A 20,624-nucleotide genomic window follows, 5' to 3' on the forward strand; every position below is an offset into this window, starting at 1 on the left:
CTCCTGAAAACTTCAGAGAGGGTTAATTTGATTGGAAATTGAAAGTTCTAGTTCAGTTTTGAGAGTAAAAAGAGATTGGAGGGCAACAAGCCCCCCCCACGCCCATTTTTTTTCCGGATATATCCGATAAAAATTTTGAGATAGCCATTAAGTTAAAAATTGTTCAAAAGTTAGATAACAACAAATCGGGTGTCAACATGACCCCCCAAGGCCCAGGGGTTAGGCGTTGTAAGTGTTGTCCTGGGAGCGTGTATGGTTCTTATGAAAGGGATGCTCGCATAAACTTCAGACAGGGTTCATTTGATTGGAAATTGAAAGTTCTAGTTGACTTTATCAGAGTCAAAATATATCCGAGGGCAACTACCCCCCCCCCCACACAAACAACCTTTTTTCCCCTAGCCTATCCGATAAAGTTTTTAAAATAGCCATTTGATTTAAAATAATTCAAAGGTCTGATAAGACAAACTCCTGTGTCGACGAAACCCCCCATGGCCCGGAGGCAGGTAATGTAAGTAATATTTTGGGGGCAAATATCGTTTTTATAGAAGAAAAGCTTGTGTAAACTTCTGAAAGGGTTCATTTGATTGGAAATTGAAAGTTCTCGTTCAGTTTTAAGAGTCAAAAGAGATTGGAGGGCAACTAGCCCCTCCCCCCCTCTACGCCCTAAATTCATCAGATAAAAATTATGAGATATATATTTTGTTAAAAGTAGTTCAAAGTTCAGATAACAAAAACTCTGGTGTCGACACAGCCCCCCAGGGCCCGAGGGTAGGCGTTGTAAGTTATACCCTGTGGACATATATGATTATTATAGAAGGATGCTTGTATAAACTTAATAGAGGAAACTGAAAGTTGTAATTCACTTTTTAAGAGTAAACTTTTTTAGGAGGGCAGGTATCCTCCCCCCCCACCACACTCTTTTTTTCTCCGACACACTTCATATAGAAGAGGTCGTCGTATAAACTTCAAAGGGGGCTCATTTCAAAGGGGCAAACTTTTTTCACTTTGTTATTCTTGATTTGATACTTACATAAAGATTTGATTTTTTTCGAAAGTTTGATTTTGAAATTAGGAATTTTAAAAACTTGAAACTTTTTGCAATCAAAAACGAACAAGAATTAATAAAGCAAAACTTTCAAAAATATAAGTTTTTCAAAGAAAAGTAATGACTATTTTACACTTAAGATCAGCATATAAAAATAACTTTTAAAATTCAAACTCAAAACTACCAGAGATTACTATTAAACAATAATTAAAAACCAAAAAGAACAGAAAATTAAATAAACAATCATTGCAAACAAACATACAATAGGTACTAATGTAAATGAATAAATAAATCTTAAAACGAGTGAAACTTAAATTGAATATGGAAATCAAGCTTGAAACGATCAAAAATCACTACAAACAAGAGTTTGGGTATCGCCTCCTTCTCTCACTGTAAAAGTCTAAAACCTACTGCGTCATTGGCACTTTACTGAAAACTTAATGCGTCTTGAACAGTCTTGGAAAGTATACATAAAATCAACTTGAATATTTGATATAATGATTATTAGTTGTTGAAAGATCCATCAGTTCAAGAACTTATTTTACTCTAATTTTATTTTTATTGTAAATGCTGTAAGAACTGGAAAAGAAAATATTTGTAATATAATTCGTTTTCAGTGAAGCGGCAATGACACAGTAGGCTTTCATTTTTTATCAAACAGTTCGTGGTAACGAACTGTAAGTAAGGAGCGACCCGGCTCAATGGTAACCGAAACTCTAAAAAACGGAATTTTGGTACCAATAGATACATCAAAAGAATCAGATTTTAATTCTGATTTCAAATATATAAGTTTCATCAAGTTTGATTTTACCCTTCAGAAGTTACGCGCCTGAGAAAATTGGGCTGATTTTCAAAAAAAGGGGGAAAGACCCCTTGAAAGTTATAGAACCTTAATGAAAATCACACCATCATATTCAGCGTATCAGAGAACCCTACTGTAAAGGTTTCAAGCTCCTATCTACAAAAATGTAGAATTTTCCCTTTTTTGCCAGAAGAAAGATAACGGATGCGTGCTTATTTGTTTTATTTGTTTGTTTTCCCAGGGGTGATCGTATCGACCCAGTGGTCCTAGAATATCGTGGGAGGGCTCACTCGATCGGCAATTAAAAGTTTTAGTTCCCTTTTTAAATTACTGAAAAAATAGAGGGCAACTAGGCCCCCTCCTACGCTCATTTTTCTCCCAAAGTCACCCGATCAAAATTTTGAGATAGCCATTTTGTTCAGCATGGTCGAAAATATTATAACCATGTCTTTTAGGATGACTTAATCCCTCAAAGCCCCCAGGGGGAGGACTGAAAGTTATGAACTTTACCCAATGTTAACATATAGTATTGGTTTTTGGGAAGTATACAGACGTTTTCAGGGGGAATTTTTTCTGGTAGTGGGGGTGGGGGTGGGTCGGGGGTTATATGGGAGGATCTTTTCATGAAGGAAGTTTTCATGGGGGAAGTAACATTGCTATGAAGGGGGCGCCAGATTTCCCATCATTATTTAAAAAAAAAATCAGAAATTAAATATAAAAAACAAGTTTTTCAACTGAAAGTAAGGAGCAACATCAAAACTTAAAACGAACAAAAAAATATTAGCTGTATGATTGGGTTCACCTTCTAGTCAATGCCTCGCTCTTTAAGCCAAAGATTTTTTAGTACTTTCATAAGAGCTATTTATTCTAATTAAAGGCCTTTGTGATTAAGGGGTCATTTTTAAAGAATTGGAACAAAATTCGAACTTTAGCTTAAAGAGCAAGGTATTGACTAGGGGCAAACCCCCTAATATACGTATTAAAAATATATGAATATAGAAGTTCGTCACGTAATTTAATTCGTAAGTTACGTGTATTTATTAATAATAAAAACGTTCGTAAATAAAATTCAACAAGTTTCGAGAAAGCCATTTAACCAAATAAAATTAAAATTAATATGCAAATTTCGTTTTAATTATTCATGCAGGGTGAGCCAAAATCAAAACCTGCATTAATTCAAAAATGTTCACAAATGAAATTAAAAAAAAACAAGTTTTTAATTGAAAGTAAGGAACGACGTTAAAACTTAAAACGAACAGAAATTATTCCGTATATGAAAGGGACTGTCCCCCCCTCAACGCCTCGCTCTTTACGCTAAAGTTTGACTGTTTCACAGCTCAATTTTTTTTAAACCATAAAATTTTGCTTTAATTGCAAATTTTTTTAATTAACTTTAACGAAAATCACACCATCCGATTCAGCTTATCAAATAACATTATTAAAGAAGCTTCAAACTCCTATCAGCAAAAATGTGGAATTTTGCATTTTAAAATAAAAGCTGCATTAACTAAAAAACAATCAGAAATTAAATAAAAAAAACAAATTTTTTAAACTGAAAGTAAGGAGCGACATTAAAACTTAAAACGAACAGAAATTCTTCCGTATATGAAAGGGGCTGTCCCCTCCTTAAAGCCTCGCTTTTTACGTTAAAGTTTGACTCTGTCTCACAACTTTATTGTTTAAAACAATGAAAAACTTTAGTGTAAAGAGCGAGACGTTGAGGAGGGGACAGCCCCTTTCATATACGGAATAATTTCTGTTCGTTTTAAGTTTTAATGTCGCTCCTTACTTTCAGTTTAAAAAACTTTGTTTTTTTTATTTAATTTACAGTTAAGGAACGGGGGAGTATCCAAACTCTTGTTTGTAGTAAAACTATATTTGACTTGAACAACTTTAGAAAGAATTAATAAATTAAACTGAATAGTTGACGCATAATGATATTAATTGCTGAAAGCTCATCAGTTCAAAATTTTACTATAATTTGAATTTTCAATATTAAGTTCAAAAGAGGATATTTGTAATAGCATTGGTTTTCAGTAAAGCGCCAATGATGCAGTAGGTTTCAGAATTTTACAGTGAGAGAAGGGGGTGATACCCAAACTCTTGTTTGTAGTGATTTTTGTTCGTTTCAAGCTTGATTTGCAACTCTAGAAGGAACTAATAAATTACAGCTCTTGAACAACTCTAGATAGAACTAATAAATTAAACAGAATATTTGATGTATAATGATATTAATTGCTAAAAGCTCATCAGTTAAAAATTTTACTATAATTTTAATGTTTGTTTTCAATATTAAGTAAAAAGAAAATGTTTGTAATAAAATTGGTTTTCAGTAAAACGTTTTGATTTTCTTGTTAAGCTTGATTTTCATATTCAATCTAAGCATTACTCGCTTTAAGATCTATTTGTTCATTTATATTATTACTTGTTGTATGTTATTTCCTATGATTGTTTACTTAATTTCTGTTCGTTTTGGGTTTCATTTATTCTTTAATAGTTATTTCTGGTCGTTTTGAGTTTGAATTTTAACAGGTATTTGTATTTTCTGAACTTAAGTTTAAAATAGCCATCACTTTTCTTAGAAAACCTTAATTTTCGGAAAGTTTTTTTTTAATTAATAAATAATAAAACATTGGAGCCGTATGGCCTTTACTATAGGCAACGCTATAGCGTTAACACTGACTAAAACTCCCTGTCACGAACTATTCGCTCTGTATATATTGGACCTTTACCAAAATCATAGGTAGCGCAATAGCGCTGTCAAAGTGAAGAACGATGTTGGCACAATGTATTATTTTTTTTTTCTTGGTCTTAGACCAGGGTAATTCTTATCAAAGAAGTTGTCGTAGAAACTTCGAAAACAGATCATTTGATTGGTAATTGGAGTGGCTAGTGCCCTTTTTAATAGTTGAAAGTGATTGGAAGGCAACTAACACCCCTTCCACGCCCACCATTTTACCAAACACATCCAATCAAAATTTTGAGATAGCCATTTTGTTCAGAGTAGTTCATATCCAGATAAAAGTATGTTTTTGAGGAGGACACTCCCCCACAAGCCTCAGGGCAAGGGTTTTAAGTTATGCTCTGGGGGCATATAAGAACGATGTAATAATAATTATAATAATTTATTTTTGACCCACTAACAATTATAAAAAAGTGGAGTAACAAAAGAAAATAAAAAGTAAAGACATACAAAACAAAACACATGCAAAACAATATCAATATAAAGAATTAAATATGCAAATCAGAACAAGCGCACAAGAGGATGAAAAGGATCCGACTGCTTGAAGACCTCATCTTTCAAATTGGAGTCCAACTTATTATATGACGTCAATATATCAGTTGCATTAACATTTGAATAATCTTACGGTTTCTAAACCAACGAGGCAAATACAAAAGATATTTACAATAACGGAAATGTAAAACTCTAATATCCTGCATATCACTAGTATTAAAAAATGGGCGCAAACCTGATAGAAAAAGAATAGAATGGTCGCAATATGTAGAATAGAGTTTAACCAATGCTTTACGAGAATATCAGCCGTGATTTAGGTCAATTTTAGCATAACCTGCTTTAAGCTTATCCTAAATATCTGCGAGTGCACTAGCACGGATAGCTGAAATAGAAGAGCAGATACTAACCCCGAGCCAGCACAACACTGGAGCCAGCTTAACTGAAAAAGAACTACAACTCAAATCACTACTTGGGTTTTTAGCATTGAAAACTAAATATTCACATTTTTCAGCATTAAGCACGAGGCCAATTTTTTGCAAACGCTTAGAAACAAACTGGGTAGACTTAGCTAGGGTGAATTTTGAACGGCTAATAAGTGATAAATCATCTGCATAAGCAATATAAGATAAATTAGTTAGACCCGTAAGACACGACGGAAAGATACGAGAAAGCACAGGGTATAAACAAGCATTAAAAAGGTATGGAGACAGAACCCCTCCCTGCCTAAGTCCAGACCGAATTGGAATATTACCAAAAAAGATCTCTCCTGACCGAAGTCGAACATATGAATTTGCATACGAAAAAAGAAGGACGCATATAACAGATGAATTCACTCAAAGCTGGGTAAGAGAATACCATAGTTGGCTGTGACAAACCGAGTCAAAATCTTTTGAAATATCTAACGAACATAAATGAACTTCAGATCCATCTTTTTGTGCTTGAATTAAAAAAGAAGTAAGAATTCGATGCGCATGTGGGCATCCTATATTTGGTTTAAACCCAAATTGATTGGAGACATAATCAACATTTGAAAGAATTTCAGGAAGCAGGACATATTCAAAAACTTTGCTCAGCGAACAGGCTACCGTAATAGGTCTATATGATGCGCAATTAGTCGGATCTTTCCCACGTTTAAGAATCGAAGTGACGCTCCCGCACAAAAAAGAATCAGGCACCAAAGACGTACGTAGACAAATTTGAAATAATAACTGCAAATGATAAATCAATTCTTTCGAATCAATATGAAGGTTAAAAACACTAATACCATCAATATCACATGATTTAGATTTTAAATTCTTAACACAACGAACCACACGGTCAGCAGAAACGGGAGGCACGTGGCCTTGATAAATTTTCGCAGGTAATACATAAGAACAGAGGCTAACAAACTGAGAGTGAACCGCATAATTCATAATATTAAAAATTTTATTATAATGATTAATCCTAGAGGTATTAGGGATCCGATCGGCATTAGGAGGTGAATCAAATTTCGCAACATTAATCACTTGTTTCCACTGACTAGAGGTCTTCGGAAATTCTACACCATTGTACCTTACTTTATGAAGATAACATTTAAACTCCAAATATGGCACAATGTATTATTTTTTATCTTTTTCCTTTAGACCAGGGCACTTAGTATCGAAGAAATTGTCGTAGAAACTTCGAAAAGGGCTCATTCAATCGGAAATTGGAGTGGCTTGTGCCCTTTTTAATAGTCGAAACTGATTGGAAGGCAACTAACACGCCTTTCACGCCCACGGTTTCCCAAAACACATCCAATAAAAATTTTGAGATAGCCATTTTGTTCAGCTTAATTGACTTTCAGATATAAATTATGTTTTTGAAGAGGACACTCCCCCACAGCCCTCAGGGCAAGAGTTGTAAGCTATGCCCTGGGGGTATATAAGAACGATGTTGGTACAATGTATTATTTGTTATTGTTTTTTCTTTAGACCAGGGCACTTGCTATCGAAGAAGTTGTCGTAGAAACTTCGAAAAAGGCTCTTTCAATCGGAAATCGGAGTGGCTTTCGCCCTTTTTAATAGTCGAAACTGATTGGAAAGCAACTAACCCGCCTTCCACGCCCACCATTTCCCGAAGCACATCCAGTCAAAATTTTGAGATAGCCATTTTGTTCAGCTTAGTTGATTTCCATATAAAAATTATGTTTTTGAGGATAAAACTCCCCTACAACCCTCAGGGCAAAAGTTGAAGTTATGCCCTGGGGTCTTATAAGGTTTTTATAGAAAGTGTTGTCGTACAAACTTCAAAAAGGCTCATTCGCCTTTTAAAAGTATGTTTTTGTGGAGGACACTCCCCCACAAACCTCAGGGCAAGGGTTTTAAGTTATACCCTGGGGGCATATAAGAACGATGTTGGCACAATGTGTTATTTAACATCTTTTTCTTTTAGACCAGGGCACTTCGTATCGAAGAAATTGTCGTAGAAACTTTGAAAAGGGCTCATTCAATCGCAAATTGGAGGGGCTTGTGCCCTTTTTAATAGTCGAAACTGATTGAAAGGCAACTAACACACCTTCCACGCCCACGGTTCCCCAAAACACATCCAATCAAAATTTTGAGATAGCCGTTTTGTTCAACTTAGTTGATTTCCAAATAGAAATTATGTTTTTAAGGAGGACACTCCCCTAGAGCACTCAGGGCAAGAGTTGAAGTCATGCCCTGGGGTCATATAAGGTTTTTATAGAAAGCGTTGTCGTACAAACTTCAAAAAAGGCTCATTCCATTTTAAATTCAAAGGGCTAGTGCCCTTTTTAATAGTCAAAAGTGATTGGAGGGTAACTAACACCCCTCTCACGCCCACCTTTTCCCGAAACAGATCCAATCAAAATTTTGTGATAGCTGTTTTGTTAAAGTAGTTTTAAGTTCTGGATATAGGTGTTTCAGGATAACAACGCCCCCCACAGCCCTCAGGGCAAGGTTTTAAGTTATACCATGGGGGCATATAAGGTTTTTATAGAACGAGGTGTCGTAAAAACTTCAAAAAGGGTTCATTCGATTGGAAATTGGAATGGCTAGTGTCCTTTTTAATAGTCGAAAGTGATTGGAAGGCAACTAACACCCCTTCCACGCCCACCATTTTCCCAACCACATCCAATCAAAATTTTTAGATAGCCATTTTCTTCCACGCAGTTTAAAGTTCCGGAAAGTATACCTTTGAGCAGGACACTCCCCCTACAGTCTTCAGGGCAAGTGTTATAAGCTATGCCCTGGGGACATATAAGGTTTTTATTCAAATTTTTGTCGTATAAACTTGAAAAAGGGCTTATTCAATTGGAAATGCAAAGGGCTAGTGCCCTTTTTAATTGTCGAAGGCGATTTAAGGGCAACTAACCCCCCTCTCATGCCCACCTCTTCCCCAAACACGTCCAATCAACATTTTTAGACAGCCATTTTATTCAACCTAGTTGAAAGTTTTGGAAATTAGGTCTTTAAGGATAAAAAACCCTGCCCTTACGGCAAGGGTTGTAAGTTATGTCCGGGAACATATAAGGTTTTAATTGAAAGCGATGTTGTAACAACTTCAAAAAGGACTCATTCGATTAGAAATTGAAAAGGCTAGTGCCCTTTTTAATAGTCGAAAGTGATTTGAAGGCAACTAACACCCCCTCCACGCCCACCATTTTCCCAAACAAATCCAATCAAAATTTTGAGACGGCCATTTTGTTCCACGCATTTTAAAGTTAAGGAAATAGTATGTTTGAGCAGGACACTCCCCCCAGAGTCTTCAGGGCCAGGCTTATAAGATATGCCCTTGGGGCATAAAAGGTTTTTATTGAAATCTTTTTTGTAAAAACTTGAAAAAGGACTCATTCGATTTGAAATTCAAAGGGCTATTGCCCTTTTTAATATTTGAAAGTGATTTAAGGGCAACTAACCCCCCTCTCACGCCCACCTTTTCACCAAAAACATCCAATCAAAATTTTTAGACAGCCATCTTATTCAACATAGTTGAAAGTTTTGGAAATTAGGTCTTTAAGGATGAAAAAACCCTCCCCCCACAGTCCTTAGGGCAAGGGCTGTAAGTTATGCCCTGGGGGTATATAAGGTTTTTATAGAAAGCGATGTTGTAGAAACTTCAAAAAGGGCTCATTCGATTGGAAATTGAAAAGGCTGGTGCCCTTTTTAATAGTCGAAAGTGATTGAAGGGCAACTAACCCCCCTCTCACGCCCACCATTCCTCCAAACACATCCAATCAAAATTTTGAGATGTTCATTTTGTTCAAGGTAGTTGAAAGTTCTGGAAAATAGGTCTTTTACGATGATAACCCCCTCAAAGCCCTCAGTGCAAGGGTTGTAAGTTATGCCCTGGGGTCATAGAAGGTTTATATAGAAAGATGTTGTTGAAATTTCGAAAAGGGCTCATTTGATTGGAAATTGAAATTGCCCTTTTTAATAGTCAAAAGTGAGATGAGAGTAATTAACCTCCCTCTCACGCCCACCATTTCTCCAAAACATTCAATCAAAGTTTATAGATAGTCATTTTGTTCAACATAGTTACAGTTCTGGTGATTATGTATTTAAGGATGAACCCCCCAGAGCCCCCAGGGCAAAAGTTGTAAGTTATGCCCTCGGGGCATATAAGGTTTTTATAGATAGAGTTGTTATATAAACTTCAAAAGAGGCTCATTCAATTGGAAATTGAGAGGGCTAGTGCCCTTTATACTAGTCAAAATTGAGTGGATGGTACCTAGCCTCCCTCTCAGGCTCACCCGTCCCCCAAACACATCCAATCAAATTTTTGAGAGTGCCATTTTGTTCAATGTAGTAAAGGGCTCTGGAAATCATGTCTTTGAGGATGACAACCCCCTCCAGCCCTCATCATTTTTTTGTAGGGGGTTCCAAATAATATAGCCTGACTTTTCTTGCTGTTAATGGTCATGCAGTTGACGAGACACCACTCATGTACTCTATTCAGAAGGATTTGAGTAGAGGTGACGACGGATGGTAAATTAGGGCCGGTGATGAAAAAGTTGCTATCGTCAGCAAAAAGCACTGAGGGCACTGATGGACCCAGGTCCGTAACCAAGTCATTAACATAAAGGACAAAAAGTATTGAACCAAGAACAGGACCCTGCGGGACGCCCCTCCGGACAGGTAGGGGATGCGAAGTCACGCCGCCCAGACTCGCACTCAGTATTCTACCAGAGCGATAAGAGCCGAACCATGAGAAAGGAATTCCACGAATCCCTAAGCTCTTGAGTTTACTTAATAAAACACTGTGATTAACCATGTCAAAGGCCTGAGAAAAAATCCAGAAATAAGCCCAATGCAGTATTTTTAAGGTCAAGCTGGGAACATATAAACTGTATGGCGTCGATTAGTGCATGGGAAGTTGAAAATTTGGAACAGAAGCCATATTGATGATGAAAAATCAACGAATCTGAAGGATGAATCCCAAATAAAAAGGGAGAAAGCCGTCGAAAGATAATTCTCTCGAACACTTTAGATATAACTGGGAGAAGTGAGACTGGACGATAATTACTTATCTCAGACGGATCACCTTTTTTTATGAATCGGGATAACAATTGCTGATTTAAATATTTCTAGGAAGACTCCATTGATCATAGACAGGTTTGCTATGTGCACAATGGGTTCACAAACATGGGAAGATACGGTCCTAAGTAGCTTATTATTTATACCAAAGAAGTCAGGTGTACTACTACTAGAGAGAGATTTGATAACTTGAAGCACCTCTTTACTATCAGTTGGAGAGAAAAACATGGATCTGGGATTCTGGGACTCCTGGGTGTACTGAATGGGAGGGGGAACAGGAGTTACCATTTGGAATATTGGTGAAATATACTTTTTGCTGATAACCTGTCATCCTGTGATAACCACATATAACTGCTGATAACCTGTGATAACCAAAAATAACTACAAATAAGAGTTTGAGTATCGTCACAAACTCATGTTTGTAGTTATTTTTATTCGATTCAAACTTGATTTGCATATTCAATTTAAGTTTTAAGATTTATTTATTCATTTACATGAGTCTGCATTGTGTGTTTGTTTGTATGGATTGTTTATTTAATTTCCGCTTATTTTATGTTATGTTTATGCTTCAATAACAAAATATTTGTCTTCATTATAAGCTCGGTTTTCATACTCAATTGAGGCATTACCAACTTTAAGATCTGTATATTCATTTATATTATTACTTGTTGTATGTTTTTTGCTTTGATTGTTTATTTCTGTTCGTTTTGGGTTTCATTTATTCTTTAATAGTAATTTCTGGTCGTTTTGAGTTTGAATTTTAACAGGTATTTGTACCTCCTGAGCTTAAGTTTAAAATGGCCTTTACTTTTCTTTGAAAACCTATTTTTCGGAAAGTGTTTTTAATTAATTTTTGTTCGTTTTTGATTGCAAAAAGTTTCAAGTTTTTATGGTATGGGGGGGGTGCTTACTGTACGATTATTCTTGACTTTAAAAAACGGATCTAGAACTTTGAATTTAAATCGAACGAGGCTTTTTTCAAAGTCTGTATGATTACCTCTTTTATAACAACCTTATATATGAACAATAGACAGCCTGCATAACTTGTGGACAGTGATTGACAACAATGAATGGATTGAAAAACTAGCTCCAATCAGGGGGCTTAGACGATTTCACTTTCTGAAACAAAGGGATCACGACTGTTTGGAATTGACCTTAATAGGAATTTGTGTGCCAAAGCAATTTTGCATCTATCACAGCGTATGCATTTTAACCTTATAATTGGATAATTGCAATAGATTTCCTATGTGTTCTTCCCATACAAAACCCTTCCCGTAAGTTAAAAACCCCCCTTAATAAGTTATGCCCCAGGGCATAACTTACAACGCCTACCCCTGGCCCTGGTGGGCTGTGTCGACACCGGAGTTTTTTTTATCAGAACTTTGAACTATTTTAACAAAATCTCTATCTCAAAATTTTTACCTGTTACATTTAAAACGTGGAGGAGGGTAAGCTGCAAGTTATCCTTCAATCTCTTTTGCCTCTTAAAATGTGAACAATAATTTTCAATTCTCCATCAAATGCCCTCTTTAAAGTTTATACGAGCATCCCTTTCCACAAGAAATAATATGAAGGATTCGGAGAACCTTTAAATTACAACCTTTTCCCAGAAGGCTTTAGGGGAGTTGGAATCCTCAAAGACCTAATTGCCAGAGCTTAAAGCTACGTTTAATAAAATGGTTGTCTTAAAATTTTGATTGGGTGTGTCTGGGGAAAAAGTGAGCGTGAGAGGGGGGTTCGTTGCCCTCAAATCAATTTTGACTATTACAAAGGGCACTAGCCCTCGGAATTTCCAATAGAATGAGCCTTTTTTGAAGTTTCTACGACACCGCCTTCTATAAAAACCTTATATACCCCCAGGGCATAACTTAAAACCCTTGCCCTGATGGTTGTGGGGGATTATCCTCCTCAAAAATATGTTTTCTATCTGGAAATCAACTACGCTGAACAATATGGCTATCTCAAAATTTGATTGGATGTGTTTGGGGGAATGGTGGGCGTAGGAGGGGGGGGCTAGTTGCCCTCAAATCACTTTCTACTTTTAAAAAAGGCATTAGACATTTGAATTTCCAATTGAATGTGCATTTTATGAAGTTTCTGAGACAACACATTCTATAAAAACCTAATAGGCCCCAAAGGCATAACTTGAAACTCTTGCCCTGAGGCTTGTGGGGAAGTGTCCTACTCAAAAACATATTTTCTATCTGGAAATGCACTACACTGAACAAAAGGGCTATCTCAAAAGTTTGATTGGATATGTTTAGGGAAATGATGGGCTCTGGGGGGGGGGACTAGTTGCCCACCAATCACTTTCGGATATTAAAAAGGGCACTAGCCCTTTAATTTCCAATCGAATAAGGCTGTTTGGAAGTTTCTACGACAACACCTTCAATAAAAACCTTATATGCCCCCAGGGCATAACTTAAAACCCTTGCCCTGAGGGTTGTGAGGGAGTGTCCTCCTCAAAAATATATTTTAAATCTGGAAATCAACTACGCTGAACAAAAAAGGCTATCTCAAAACTTTGATTGGATGTATTCGGGGGAATGAAGGGCGTGGGGGAGGGGGGCTAATTGCCCTCAAATCACTTTCGACTATTAAAAAGGGCACTGTCCCTTTGAATTTCCAATCGAATGATTCTTTTTTGATGTTTCTATGACAAAGTCTTCTATAAGAACCATATCTTAAAACCCTTACCCTGAAGGTTCTGGGGGAGTGTCCTCCTCAAAAACATAGTTTCTATCTGGAAGACAAATACGCTGAACTAAATGGCTACCTCAAAATTTTGAGTGGATGTGTTTGGGGAACTGAGGGGCGTGGGGGGGGAGGCTAGCTGCACCCCAATCACTTTCGATTATCAAAAAGGGAACTAGCCCTTTAATTTGCAATCGAATGAGCCTTTTTTGAAGTTTCTACGACAACACCGTCTATAAAAACCTTATATGCCCCCAGGCCATAACTTAAAACCCTTGCCCTGAGGGTTGTGGGGGAGTGTCCTCCTCAAAAATATATTTTCTATCTGGAAATCAACTACGCTGAACAAAATGGCTATCTGAAAATTTTGATTGGATATGTTTGAGGAAATGATGGGCGTGAGGGGGGAGGGGGCTAGTTACACTCCAATCCCTTTCCACTATTAAAAAGGGCACTAGCACTTTATTTTCCAATCGAATGAGCACGTTTTGAAGTTTCTACGACAACGCCCTCTATAAAAACCTTATATGCCCCCCGGGCATAACTTAAAACCATTGCCCTGAGGGTTTTGGGGGAGTATCCTCCTCAAAATAATATTTTCTATATGGAAATCAACTACGCTGAACAAAATGGCTATCTCAAAATTTTGATTGGATGTATTTGGGGGAATGATGGGCGTGGGGGGGGGGCTAGTTGCCCTTCAATCATTTTCGACTATTAAGAAGGACACTAGAACTCTCGATTTCCAATTGAATGAGCCCCCTTTGAAGCATCTACGAGGACCCCTTCCATATGAAGTGCCTCTGGGAAAAAAATAAATAATAATAAAACATTGGAGCCGTATGGCCTTTACTATAGGCAACGCTACAGCGTTGCCTCTGAAAGTCATTTTCATGAAAAAAATAATATTTTATATCTTTTTGGGTCTTTTTCTATATGAATCCATAGTTTGGCATAATTGTGGGGGTTTACATGCCCGATATTCCTAAAGACATAGTTGCTGGACCGTTCTACTATGCTGAACAAAATAGTTGTCTCAAATTTTGATTAGATATGTTTGGGAAATAAATCGGCTCAAGAGACGGGCTGATATCCCTCCAATTTCTTTTTACTCTTAGAAATGACACAAGAACTTTTAATTTTTAATCGAATTAGCTTCTTTAAATGTTTCAATGATATTTCTAGCTATTATAGAGTGGTGCTGCGTATGATATTGCCTATATGCCTTTTTGAAAACCTGCATGTATACAGTTTTTTCGTTTAAATGGAAAGCCGCTTTAACACATCCTAGAAGTTTCACCTTAATACTCTAAGCGTCATTAAGTTACAGTAAGTGCAGTTGTAGTACTAAAAATATACACATAGTGCTTTCTGGCTAGTTCAAAATCCCCCACAAATTCCTCTTAAAAGATCTAACTTAATAATATAAATTGTTCTCGGGATATTGCTTTGTCACCTTTTTGAAAGTTCACATGCTCATAGTTTTTTTTTGTTTAGTTCAACGTCCGCCTAAATATTTCGTATATTTGATTACTAAAGATATTGTTATACTCTCTTTGGGCTATTGGCTACAAAATGGCTGTCTCACAATTTCGATCGAATGTGTTTGGGAAAAGAGGATATCTGGGAGGGGGGGGGCTATTTATGCTCCATCACGCTTGACTCTTAAAATGAAACTAGAACAATGCATTTCCAATCAAATGAGCCTCCTCTAAAGTTCACAAGACAACCTCTTTATAAAAACCTTACATCCCCCAGGGGCATAACTTAAAACCCTTATCCCCATACTTTGGGGGGATTGTGTCAATCCCAAAAACCGTGTTATGAGATCTTTGGACTATTTTTGAACAAATGTCTATCCTAGAATTTCTGTCGTATGCCTTGGGGGAAAATATAACGTGCGGGTGGGGTTTAGCTGCCCTCCGATAAATTTGACTCTTAAAAATGGCTCTTAAACTTCTGATTTCCAATCCAATGGGCCCCCTCCGAAGTGTATACCCCGTTTCCATAAGAACCTTAAATGCCCTCGGGGCATACCTTACAACCCTTGCCCTGAGGACCATGAGGGGATTCTCATCCTCAAAGACATAATTTCGGGACTTTTAAACTACGTCAAACGAAATAACTATCTCGACATTTTGACTGGAAGTGTTTGGGGAAATGTTGACTGGAAGTGTTTGGGCGTAGGGGGGTGGTTGCCCTCCCATCACTTTTGACTATTAAAGAAGGTACTAGTCCTTTCGGTTACCAACGGACTGAGCACTTTTCGAAGTTTCTACGACAACAAATGGCCATCATAAAATTTCTATCAGATGCGTTTCTGGAAAATACGACGTGTGTTTGTGTGTGTGTTGGGGGGGGCGGTATTTGCCTTCTGATCACTTAACTCTTAAAAAGAGCACTATAACTTCTGATTACCAATCCAATGAGCCCTCTTTGAAGTTTATACAACCACCATTTCTATAAAAACCTTATATGCCCCCAGAGCGTAACTTACAACCCTTGACCTGAGGGCTATATGCGGGGAGGTGGGGGGTTTATCCTTAAAAAAACAATTTCTGGACCTTTCAACTACACTGAACAAAATGGCTATCTCAAAAATTGTGATTGAATGTGTTTGGGGAAATGATTGGTGCATGGGGGGTTGCTGGATGACCTCCAATCACTTTTGACTGTTAAAAAGGCCAGTAGAACTTCTGATTACCAATCAAATGAGCCCCTATAAAAACCTTATATTCCCACAGGGCATAACTTACAACCCTTGCTCCGAGGTTTGTGGGGTGGGGCAGGTCATTCTCAAAGTCGTAATTTCAGGACCTTAAAACTACACTGGACAAAATGGCTATCTCAAAATTTTGATTGGATGCGTTTTGGGAAGTGATTGACGTACGAGAGGGGGAGATGGCTGCCCTTCACGAGCTCGTTTGGAGTTCCTATAACAGTTCTTTTTACAAGAAGGGCCCTGGTCTAAAAAAAATATATATTTATTGTGCCCACATTGCTTTTTACTTAGGCAGTGCTATCGCGCTGTCCATGATATTTTGTCTTGAGATTTCAATTATACAGCACTGGAAAGGCTGATTAAACCAGGTAAGCCCCCCCTAAGATTAAGTCTATGGGCACTCATGGTAACTTGCATAATTTACAGCCTTGACCTGGGAGAGGTGGGGGATTATGTCAACCCTGGAAGCATAATGTTTGACCTTTGGATTATTTTGAACAAAATGGTTGTCTAAAATTTTGAATATTGGTATTTACAGAAGGAAGGGAGTGGGGCGACTTTCCACTCTTAGAGGTACTGGAACTTCGAATTTCTAATTGAATGAGCCCCCCTCCAAAGTTTATACAAGCACCACTTCTATGTGAAGTGGCTCTGGGAAAAACAAAACATTGAAGATAATAAGAATGTATTGCAACCTTCTGGCTCTTTACTACAGATGATGGTAGAACATTGCTTCTAATACCCTTATCTAGAACTCATGTACCTTTATTTTGACAGAAAAAAATGAACAATACCTTGTAATTGATGTACTGTTCTCTCCATTCTTGTGTTATGTGAGCACTTAAGTGCTGTGCAAAATTCATTCTAATTTTGTGAAAGCTTCAGCCCAAAAAAAAAAAAAAAAATGAAAAAAAAACTACAGATCGAACATTAGACAATATAGACAATATAAACATTAAATAAGAAGAAAAACAGCAGCAGGGCCTGCAGCAAAGTGCATCAAACAATTTTTTTTTTTTCAAATTTGATACAAATAAAAAGTCGATTTGAAATTTCTGCTGATAAGGAATCGTTGAGTCGGTAAGTTTTCATACTTTCTCTTTTCTGTAAATCTTCTATAGAAATTTGTAGTTTAAGATTAAATAGGTAATAGGCTAACTAGAAATAGTTTTCTGCATAAAAATAATTTAAAGCAAACTTTATACTTTGAAAAAAAAAATACTGTCAGAAAGCTCATCATTGAGAGAGCCATTTTTGTAACTTTTCTAAAACCATAGGGAGGTGAAGATGTAGAGAATTCAATAATATTCGGTTCTCCTGTTCATCTGTATGGTAGCATGAGAAACTATTTCTTAGTTAACTCTTACCAGTTGATGGCTCTCTCAATGATGAGCTTCCTGACAGTATTTTTTTATCAAAGTATAAAGTTTGCTTTAAATTATTTTTATGAGAAAACTATTTCTAGTTAACCTATTATTTATTTAATCTTAAACTACAAATTTCTATAGAGGAATTACAGAAAAGAGAAAGCACTTATTATTTATAAACTTATAAACTTATTATTTCCGTTCGAATGTACCCTCTCTTGATATACTAGGACTATAATGTCGACACGATCACCCCTAAAAAAAACAAAAAAAAAAACTAATAAACACGCAATCGTGATCTTTCCTCGCCCAAAAATAGCTTAAAACTTTTACAATAAAGTTCTCTGGTACGGTATGCTGAATCTGATCATGGTGTAGTTTTGTTTTCAAGTTTACTTTAGGTAAAATCTTTTTTTCTGTAGTTTGAACCGACTAATTCTCGTAATTTATGTTAAATTTTTTGGTTTATTCTTTATTTCATTTTTTAATTCTGATTGTCTTTAGTTTGACTTAGTGTACGACTTTATATATTTTTTTCAAAGTATAAACTTTGCTTTAAATTATTTTTATGAAAAACCTATTTCTAGTTATCCTATTATTTATTTAATCTTAAACTACAAATTTCTATAGAGGAATTACAGAAAAGAGAAAGTATGAAAAATTACCGACTCAACGATTCCTTATCAGCAGAAATTTCTAATCGACTTTTTATTTGTATCAAATTTGAAAAAAAATTGTTTGATGCACTTTGCTGCAGGCCCTAATGCTCCATAAATAGTCTCAGAATTGTCATAAACTAGATCCAAAGTCATTAAATACAAACTGTAAGGAGAAACTGTCAGCCTAGAGAAAAAATTAAAAAAAAAACAATGAATACATACAGTAAGAAATAAATCATATACACATAAAAAGAAATAAATAAGCCATTGATTTCTCAGCTAATTCTCTTTTCAGATATAATACTTCCTACTGTCATAATTTTAAAATCGTAACCTTAAAAAGTGTACCCAATTTTTGTGTTTATGAAAGGGCAGGATTCTTAATCGTGGATTTTATAGAAGAATGAAAGAAAGTGTGAGACTGTTAGAGCCTATGAAAAAAAAATATCCCTTGCCGACCAAAACTGGATGATTTGAAAATTGTTTGGAAAATATTGAAAAAAAACCTAAATCATCTATTCTACTGATCAGATTTTAATTCTTATTTCAATGACATAAAAAAGAGAGAAAAAAAAATATGGATTTAAGAGTTTATGACGTCCGATTTTCTTTGTTTTTGTGACAACAAAACAGAGCATTTTTATAAATCATCTTGACAGTAATTTATATAAAGATTTAAAAAAGCAAACAATTCCAACAAGGTTAAAGATGAAAATATTCTAACTTGTGTTTTACCCCATGTACGTACGGTGGTTGAGTTGCAGGAGGGTTCAGTTACACGAGGGTTCAGTTGTACGGAAGGCAACTAACACCCCTTCCACGCCCACCATTTCCAGAAACATATCCAATCAAAATTTTTAGATAGCTATTTTGTTCAGCGTAGTTGATTTCCAGATAGAAATTATGTTTTTGAGGAGGACACTCTCCCATAGCCCTCAGGGCAAGGGTTGTAAGTTATGCCCTGGGGGCACGTAAGTTTTTTTTATAGAAAACGTTGTCGTAGAAACTTCAAAAAAGGCTCATTCGATTGGAAATTCAAAGGGCTAGTGCGCTTTTTAATAGTCGAAAGTGATTGGAAAATATTGTAATATTGTATTGTAATTAGTTTTAGTAAGTGAACCAATTACTTTGGAATAGCCCTTTGGCTATTTCTTTTGTTAGCAAGATATTGCAAGGTAGAAAATATTTTAATTTCTCCAGTTGAAGATTGATCAATGACGTCATAATGGTAGGTTGTAGCCAGGTCCTTTGTACAAGGAAACCAGACACGAAATGTCAACTGACTAAAGGAAAGTAGACATAAAAAAATTAATTAGTCTCCACTCCTTTTCCTAAATCAATGTGGTACTAGAAACACAACTTTTATACAAGGAGATTACCAAAAAATGAATATAGACGTTTGATTTACAAGAAGATAAGCCTGATTTACAAGAGGAAAAAATAAAAAGACGACTTAGAAACAAAAGTGTCATTTATAGTCTGAAAATTGAAGGATATGGTAAGCAAATCAGTGAAAAATTGCAAGTTCAAATTTTAACCTTTCAAAATTGATTTGAGGAATTTTCTCGAGAGTGAACCAAGAGTTGCATATGGTTTACAAATTCCTTAAATCAATTTTGAAAGGTTGAAAGGCTTCACTATCATTGCGTTTAACCTTTTTATCGCTAAATCCTTTATCCATGTTAACGGTAGCTTTTTTTGGCGAAAAAAAACAATAGCAACCAAAAAAAAGCTAGATTTCATACTTTTTTTCTTTTTTTATCTGAGTCTGGAATACATAAAATTTACATAATTTATTACATTTCTATTAATATTTAGATGTAAATTTTTTCTGAAAACATCGCCTCTTACATGTGGTGGCCTCAGGTTGAAGTAAGAATTTTACTTATTTGTTTTGGATAGATAGCTGTGATTTCTCGCTTTATCTTACCAACACGGGGGAGAGGGTCACGGGCGGAGGGGTCACAAAAGGATTATTTGACGGTCACAATAAAATAAGTTTAGAATTCTTTACTCAGTTCTTTACTCAGGACAAAAATTCATAGTCGCAAAAGAAAAAAATTCAATAAGGTTGCATTTTCCAATTCAGTCCAAGATTGAGACCTCCTCAATCTTCATGACCTCCTCCAACAAGTGGTGTCCCCCCAAATCTAGCAGAAAAGTGTACAATATGCGTTTTGTTTGGATTGTCACGCTGTATTCCACAAAAAATTATGTATAGGCGTCATTCTTCAATTAAATTGACTTTCATTTGGTTAAGTTTTTCTATATCTTCGTTATAATTTTATTATGCAAGGGATTTAATTCAGGTATCCTTATTGCGTTAATGTTTAGCAAGCAAAAGCTGAATAGCCCTTTGGAATAAATTTAAAATTTAATTTCCAATTGAATGAGCCCTTTTCGAAGTTTCTACGACAACTTCTTCGATACAAAGTGCCCTGGTCTAAAGGAAAAAAAATAATAAATAATGCATTGTGCCAAAAACGTTCTTATATGCCTCCAGGGCATAACTTAAAAGCCTTGCCCTGAGGGTTGTGGGGGACTGACCTCCTCAAGAACATACTTTCTATCTGGAAATCAACTA

At 36.1% G+C, this 20,624-nt stretch overlaps 1 protein-coding gene across 1 annotated transcript in view; it reads right to left on the reverse strand.

The window, feature by feature from the left end:
* Nucleotides 1-16,892, reverse strand: part of LOC148956796 (uncharacterized) — a 123,822-nt gene extending 106,930 nt beyond the window's left edge. The window contains exon 1 of the mRNA XM_089092002.1: nt 16,809-16,892. Coding sequence (XP_088948128.1) covers nt 16,809-16,877 — 69 coding nt within the window. The 5' untranslated portion in view covers nt 16,878-16,892. The remainder of the gene's footprint in view (nt 1-16,808) is intronic.
* Nucleotides 16,893-20,624: the final 3,732 nt, after the last annotated feature.

Source organism: Artemia sp. Qi Xiang Cuo, chromosome 1 (genome assembly GCF_049724085.1).
Source record: "Artemia sp. Qi Xiang Cuo chromosome 1, ASM4972408v1, whole genome shotgun sequence".
Lineage (NCBI taxonomy): Eukaryota > Metazoa > Arthropoda > Branchiopoda > Anostraca > Artemiidae > Artemia > Artemia sp. Qi Xiang Cuo.